The 8,095-nt window shown below is 44.6% G+C and overlaps 1 protein-coding gene across 1 annotated transcript in view; it reads right to left on the minus strand.

The window, feature by feature from the left end:
• Window positions 1-667: 667 nt before the first annotated feature.
• T265_10268 (hypothetical protein) overlaps window positions 668-8,095 on the minus strand; it is a gene marked incomplete at both ends in the record, with an annotated part of 29,897 nt that continues 22,469 nt past the window's right edge. The window contains 3 exons of the mRNA XM_009176588.1: window positions 668-1,057; window positions 3,442-3,844; window positions 7,523-7,813. Coding sequence (XP_009174852.1) covers window positions 762-1,057; window positions 3,442-3,844; window positions 7,523-7,813 — 990 coding nt within the window. The remainder of the gene's footprint in view (window positions 1,058-3,441; window positions 3,845-7,522; window positions 7,814-8,095) is intronic.

Consider the following 8,095-nt stretch of genomic DNA (forward strand, 5'->3'; position numbering starts at 1 on the left):
GAAAACCAAATTGATTTGCAAATAAGTGTACTTCTCGAAAACAGTCCAATTTGGGTTCAAGTAAAACATAAGGTTGACGGAAACTCGGGGACTGCGTCTACCCGATGAGTCCCAAGAAGGTCAAAACTGGTCATGAGTTGTCGAAGAGTTTTCAGCAACCTTGTGAGTAGTTTCCTTTATGACTAGAGTTACATCTCGAGTTGACTCCTTTCAAAATAAAGTACCCGCGCTCTAATTAATCCCGTTCTAACAACACATTTCGGAGGTGACCGTACAGTATGAGATTGACTAAGCCACTGTTGTTCTAAAACTCAGCTCCGCATACAACCGACTTCGGTCATACGTCCACAAATCGAAGTTTGGCCTATTACCAACCAAACAATAGCACGATTTCAGACCTGTGCTATGGATGAAACGTCGTTGGAACCCGGATTGTCTCCCAGACCACAGCAAAGCACGGGAAGTGAATGCGAATGGACGGGAAGTGAAGTCGTCGAGGAGAGAAACCCTTGGATGCTGATGGTAAAATACAACAATAGAAGCGTCCGGCATCCGTGTCCCGATCGCGGACACATTCCACGGAATCTCGTCGGCTGACTGGCTAGTTTGTAAAAAAAAAGCAGAGTCTGACTGCATGACAAGATGTATTGTACAAGAGCAAAAGGCGGTAGGCTTCAAAGACACGGCTGCGGAGATACAAAGGAGTCACGGCATACACTTTACCTGCAGGATAAATTTGGCTAAGAAGACTGCGACAACGATCAATCTACTGGAGCTCTCCATTGAAGTCGATTGAGCAACTGTGCTTGATACTCTTGGCTCACGGGGCGATATTCTGCTAGCTTCATATGAACCTCTGCTCGCCCAGAAGAAATACTCCGTGCGGTCGCCGAATAACCAACCAATTCTGATAGTGGTGCCAATGCTTGGATCACATGACATGCCTCCGATGTACTGGTTGACGGATCTGCTGAGTCAGCTGAATCCACCGCCAGAATTTCCGCTCGTCGGGCAGACAGATCACCAAGGAATCGGGACAGGGAATCACTCTGATTATCTGTGACAAAAAAACGGAAGCAAACAAATGTATGTCGTAAACATGAGAATAATGAGCCGCGCAGAGTCGGGTTTACCTCCATTACTGAAGTTTATTACATGCGTACCGATTGGTTCGAGCAACAAAAACATACCGCTCGCTTCTCATAATACTGTCAGTAAAGTTAACACAGGCAGGGAAGGTAAATCTGATAGACCGGGAAGAAATAATAGGGAACGCCAGATTAATAAAAACTCATGAAAAATAGGCCGACAGAAGCAAAAAATCAGCGGGGATGATTAATTCGGCAAACAAGGAAGTTAGGAAAGAGGACACTTTATGGAGGGGAATTAGAAAATAAATTATAAGGGAACGCTTAGAAAAGCTTTATTGCATGATGACTGATGTGGCCACATTGAACTCTACACGGGAAGCAGCTGATATTGGCGAGACACACTGTGTCATACTCCGCACAGCGTTCATTTTGTTCATTAAAACGGTCGAGAGAAGCATTAAAAATACAGGGTAATGTCCCATCTAAAATAATAATAATAATAATAATCGTTTAGCTGTAGCACCCTTTCGGTGCCTGGCTGCCATACCACACGAAGGAGGCACGAGGGCTGGGATACGGCAAGGTTGCCCAAGCCCAGATAGGGGAAGTCGAGAGGCAGAGGTCGGGTTCGAACCACGGATCTTCCGGTCAGTAAATTCGCGCTTTAACCACTTGGGCAATCGCGCCCCGTCTAAGTTTGTGTCCGCTGATCAGCCATGTGACTTTATTTCGCGTTCGAATGCTTGCGCACCGAAGGAGACGTTGTTTTGTAGATGAAGTCAATCCCTACTGAGAAGCAGAGAAGCACTGTACACCCGTTTCAGCCCTGTTGTGAATCAACAGCAATGCGTACCACATGAATCTTCAAGAAGACTCCAACTCGTAGCCACCAGACTGGAAGCTGAAGACCAAACCGTTCGGTCACGAGCATCTGGTTGGCAGTGTGATTGACTCGCACTACTACCTTGGTCCCATGTGTATTCTATTTCCGCACTTAAATTCATAATCGTCCGCGAATCCAGAACTACAAATGAACACTCCCCACGAACCCATCGATTTGATAAGGGTAAGCTCAACATCAAATTCTCGCTGCATAGAAAAATTGAATAAACGTGCTTAAGGATATGAGGAATCCACAAAAAACAGCCCAGAAAAATAGCCATGCCCATATGATCCATGGCATCGTTCATAAATCTGTGAAATATACGTGTAAAACCCGACAGAAAGCTAGCTACTGATGGAAAGGAGACGTCCAAAGAGAGCGTGTACGAAATACTAAATAGTTGCTTGTAACATGAGGCGGACTGGTGCAGCGCATTCAGTTGCCTGGAAACGAAAGGTTCAGCTGGCTTCCAGGTGAGTCTCTCCGAAAACCAAATTTGTTTGCGAATGAGTGTAGTTCGCTAATTTCGTGCAATTTGGTTGGAAGTAGAACATAAGGTTGACGGAAACCCAGGGACTACGCCTACCTGATGAGCCCCGAAAAGGGCGAAACCGGTCGTGGGCTGTCGAATAATTCTCAGCAACCTTATGATTAGTGCAGTTGCTTGCAGCATTTTCACTTCACGCTGTCGATATATTCCGATAAATCTGCTGACAGAAAACTGGGACGCTTTAATATGGAAACGGAATAAAATTTCCATTATGGTTAGATCCTCCACTCGAAATAATGAGAAACTGTGATGAATTCCGTATACTTCCAGAACGTACCCAAAACACTGACCGAAAATTCTCATCGACAACTAAACATCTTATCATACGGGGTGTCTTCAGGGTGAAAGGTCACGTATCCACTGCAGGACTGCGCTGGTTTCAGCCTATCGCTTCAAATCTATGTTCGTGAACACTAAAAATGCGCGAGATTTGGGAATTTAGCATTCAAATCACTCTCGTTCGAATTGTTCTGCTCCTGTCATCGCAATACAACGGCATAATACAGTTGGGCCCCTCAGATGGTGACATCCCAACCCCAGAAATCAATGGTAAGATCGGCTTCGATGTCAAGTGATCGAACATTCACAAACCGAAGAGACAGAGAAAACCTGTGTCTAGTTAACGTTCGACCCAGAAACGAAAAGCACCATGAAATTCCAACATATTCACTCATAGCTTTAGATATTCAGCACCCAACCCTGGTTGATCGATTGATTTTTACCAAGTTAGAGCGTCAGAACTACTAAGTTGAAAGGACCTGGAGACACAAATCTAATAGGGGTATTCCCAAAGACACCAACTAACCACAAACAATAAGTTGCAAGCTCAGTTCAACCCAGTCTTGGAATTACTTGTGGCTTAGCTTATACGGTCGCAGCGTATATGGGCAAGATAATAAGTGACTAAGCCGACCTACCTGAATGAGTGGGGACTCGCAGTTCCACAGACATCATTGGTTCCATAATCCGCCATTCCGGTATTTTACGCACTCCGTCCGTCACAGCAGCAGCTACTGCCGACCGGAGTAGCGTGATGAAAGAAGCGAGGGCTGAATTTGACGACGGCAATCTGGTCAAGGTCGGTAGTTGACTGACATCTACGTCGGCGATGGATTGCGGCAGACGACTGAGTGATTCACAAGCAACTCGATGTAAGCGAAGGTCCACGTTCACCACTGGTGAACGCATCAACGGTCCAGCCATTTCAAGTGTCGAAAGGCAGACTTCGCGAATGTTGTGTTGAAGGCGTCCATGAGGGCTACCAATTTCATTTTTGCCAGTCTGTTCCACATGGCCGAGCCAAGAACGATCAAAGTGAATCTTGTGGAAAAAAGAAAAACGCCGATTTAAGGGTGATCCAAGTTCAGAGCGAAAGCATAACACTATGAGCAGGAGGGATAGGTAGTATCAAGCAGGTACGCCATTCAGACACGTCGACGTCAGAGTCAGAAATATCAGCACTTTGCACTGGGTGCGGCTTGCGAACAAATTGGAAGTCAATTTCAGGGAATAAAAAAGGAGCGACCCAATACGGCACCACATGAAATAGGCTATTTCACCTATAGCCAGCATCAGTTGCCGACAATCTAACGTATGCAATCAGTCCGGTGGGCACGCTGATCAGAAAACGAATTCAGGCGACCTTGAATAGCCACAAGTAAGCCCCTGCGAAGAATTTTCGGCAGCATTGATTGGTCAGAATGTCAGCCAATCTGGATCACGAATCTATAGCTCGGCTGATCACGCCCCTTAGGAAGAGTCTAGTGTGACCAGGTGGAACATTCTGTGATGACCCCATAAATACAGTTCTAATAACCTTCCTTTGTCTGCACAAATGGCTGTCTCAAACTACCATGCATTCTGATATACCACAGTGGGCGAAGCAGGAAGCCAAGGACCGACATGGATGGGCGAAATGGTCCAAGTGGTTAGAGCGCAAACTTACTGACCGGAAGGTACATGGTTCGAACCCGACCTCTGCCTCCCGACTTCCCCTGTCTAGGCTTGGCCAACCTAACAGTGGCATGAAAGTTAAGCAGCGAAAAGGTGCTACAGCTGAACGATTATTTTTTTACGACCGACATGGAGGTTGCACCAACGTCAACAAGACACAACAACTGGCGACAACTCGAACACATGTCATTTTCGGCAGAGCAACAGAAGCAGTTCGAAGAAGCCTAAATGAAGCTTCTGGAATCTCTGATGCGCAGTACGTCGGTGAATACGATAAAAACAGTTGGGCCTTTGGTTTTTTCTACATCTGCTGCAGCCAGCTCGATTAATTCATTCAATTTCGACGCCGAATCTGGACAAACTTTCGAAAGTTAGTCCAATAAATATAAGGACTTTTCTTTAGTTTGATGATGAATGCAAAGGTTCGACCGTTGCTATGGAGATTGAAGACAGCCGAACATTGTCGATTCACAAATTTCATATTTACAAACTTCCTTATGACCTTGGCTCCACAGATACTGTCAAGATCCTGGCCCAGATATTCGATGAGCAAAGTTCATTGTTCCATATATGTTATCAGTGTCTGTGAAGGTTTAATCATGTATATATATATATATATATATATATATATATATCTTCGACAGCAAGCATGTTGGTGACAGTGTGAATGGTGAGGTCATATGGAATCACAAACTGGGGTAAATGAACTTGCTACAGGACCCTAATAGTGCTCTTTTTTCGAAATAACAGAGTGATAGCTTATTGTTTTCGTCGGGCAATCGCAACCAAGCTGTTGAAACGTTATGGTTGATACTTACTTATATGAAATACCTCGGAGTTACCTGAGCTAAAACCGTGAGTTGGTCATTTCATACTCAAATTGTTTTTCACAAGTCTTGTAACTTTAGTTTTATGCTTTCAAACTGAAAGCACTAGTTGTTCTTTCAAAACTCTATTAAAAAATTGTTATTTCAGGTGTTCTTTGCTGGGTTTTAATGTCACCATATCATGAATCCTAAGTAAGTGCAGTGAGTCTCCAAGAATATTATAGTATTATTATAGTCGAAAATCCCTCTGAGGGTTATAATAACTTCGCCTGCAAAATTTTATCGCACGGTCAACACCCGCTCTACCCAGCCATATACATGGCGATACCAATTTTCTGAACGTAGGAAATGAGCATCTATGTTGGTGAAAATGGAGCCTAAACTGAGTAACTTAAGCGAAAACGCGTGATAACAGCACATCAAGGAATGAGTCACAGTTAAACTGATGCCGGACCATGTAGAAATAACGAAATTCCCGTACACGATAGTTTATAAACTTGACAGCATGTACTTCGATTGCTTTCAGAAAGTTTCCATGTCTGGAGATGAACGCGGATGAACTGGTTTTGACTGAGGTTTCCTGCTGTAAGTGAAGCCAATCAATGCCCAAAAGCCGAGAAGCAATGTGCAGCTGTTTGGGAATCAGTAGCAGGACGCAGTCCTCAAAATTCCAGGAAGTTTCAAACACTCGGCTTCCCGACTGGTAGCTTGAGCATTTAATGGTTCAGCCACAAGTGGCTGATTAGCATTGTGATGAATTCGCACTTAGAAAAGATATGGAGCCTCTGGTTTTCAGTCACGGAATCACTTCACGTGTCCACGTGTTGACTGGCTCCTCGAGAGACTTCTCAAAGCAAAATTCCACTCACTTCACTCACTGAATGAATTATTCTTCTTTATGAGTTTGGCTTTTTGTTGAGTTTAGTCTTCTCAATTCGCAGAGCGCAGTGTAGTGGTTCTAGCCGCTACATCTTCGTTCACGAAGGACAAGAAGAATAAGGGAATGAGATTCATCACGCGCTGGAGGCGATGACAGTTCATCGAAGTCAAATAAATCTGCTTGCCCAATGTAGCAGGAAGTTGGAGAAATGCAGTGAAGGCGATGCTCTGATGCGAGAGCACCGCCAGCTATGTGGCACTTCCACATACGTCTGGGTCACTAGCCACGTCTTCGGAAGTACGATAGCTACCCACGCGACTCATTTGACTGGTAAAAGCTTTCATTTGTCGTTGTTAAGTCATGGAATGACCGTCCGTGAGTCGTCCTTATCCGAGGCTAGGCTGAGCGAAAAGAGATCTGCGAGGCACATGGCCCTCTGGCATACGAAGTACATGGCCTAACCAGCGTAGCCTTGGAGTGTGGCCGGCTAATCTAACGAGGAAGTCGACTTTCCCGAGGAAAAAAGGTACACCTCAGCATTACACATGTTCCCAGAGTACCCGCACAACGCTTCGGAGAAATCGACGGTCAAATATAAAGTGGCTATCTCTCTGGTCAATAAAGCAGGATCAGATCGTGAAATACACTCCACCATGAACGTCGGCACCACAAGTGTACAAGGTTGGCAAACGCTGCCTTGCCATCCCAATTCGTGGAATGATTTCTTCTTTCGCAAGTGCACCCGGACTTATGAGCTGTCGAGATCGAAGAACTTATCTACTACTGTTGGGGATATCAGTATCCCCCAAAACTATGCAATTTTTGAATAAGTGCCAAGTGTTTATCTCGAGAATGTGAATTTTCATCTTTCACACCATTTCCCGCCATCTTATGCATTTTTCAAAACACCGCGCTTCTCTCCTCTTGGCTAGTTGCATGTTGGTTGTGCTAACGAATTTATCGTTATCCAAAGCCATCCAAAATATATGTACATACGACGCTGATCGCGTTGTACATCACACTTGGTTGAGGCAGTATAATAACCTTCCTCTGAAGGTTCGAAAGCGTACTACCACTGAACAATTTTTTTTCTTCCTTGGATAACCATGCGACCGTAAGCGGCACCGCGAAGCACGAGCATCTTTATCTGTGGAGTAGTCCAAGGGAAATAAAAAGACATTTGCTGTGAAGTGGTACAAGACATTGAAATCGATATCACTTTAGATACCTGCCATGCACCATCAAGTATACACTGCTTCCTAAGGCTCTTTGAATGAATGAAAGGGATTAAATTAATGCTCCCAATGTGGCGAACCAAGTTTTACTCAAGAAACAAACCTGAGGTTTTGGATATTCGCTGGCTTCAACTGAAACAATCGCAAAAGCTACTTTCTCACTTCCATCGACCGAACCAGTGACGCGACCGTACCCTTGGAAGGCTGGAGTTCTGATGGTCTGCTGCTGTTGTTGTTTTGAACGCACCAGAGGACATTCTTTGTAAGCAATCAGTAAGGGTCCATTTCGAACGTCCACTTTGTATTCTCGTTGTAGGCGTGACAGAATAACCTCAAGATGCAAATCGCCCATCCCACCAACGATCCACTGTCCTGTCTCGGCATCGAGTCTAGCCTGGTGTTGAGAAATACATTTCGAAAGATTGGTGAACTATCAACGATGAACAGAGGAAAACTTGTAGGCAGACGAGACTCGATCACATAGATTACTTGCCTGCACAACTGTGTTATAGGTACTGAGTTGGTTCACCGTTGCAGAACAAATGAAGTAAAATGACTGAAAGCGTTTGTTTGTTACAAAAAAAGTCCAATGAAAAACTTTAACTAGGCCACTCTTTCACACAACTTCACACGCTGACAGAAGTTAGAAGTTGGAGAATAAACAAGAGCGTAAAAT

This window comes from Opisthorchis viverrini, assembly GCF_000715545.1.
Source record: "Opisthorchis viverrini unplaced genomic scaffold opera_v5_352, whole genome shotgun sequence".
Lineage (NCBI taxonomy): Eukaryota > Metazoa > Platyhelminthes > Trematoda > Opisthorchiida > Opisthorchiidae > Opisthorchis > Opisthorchis viverrini.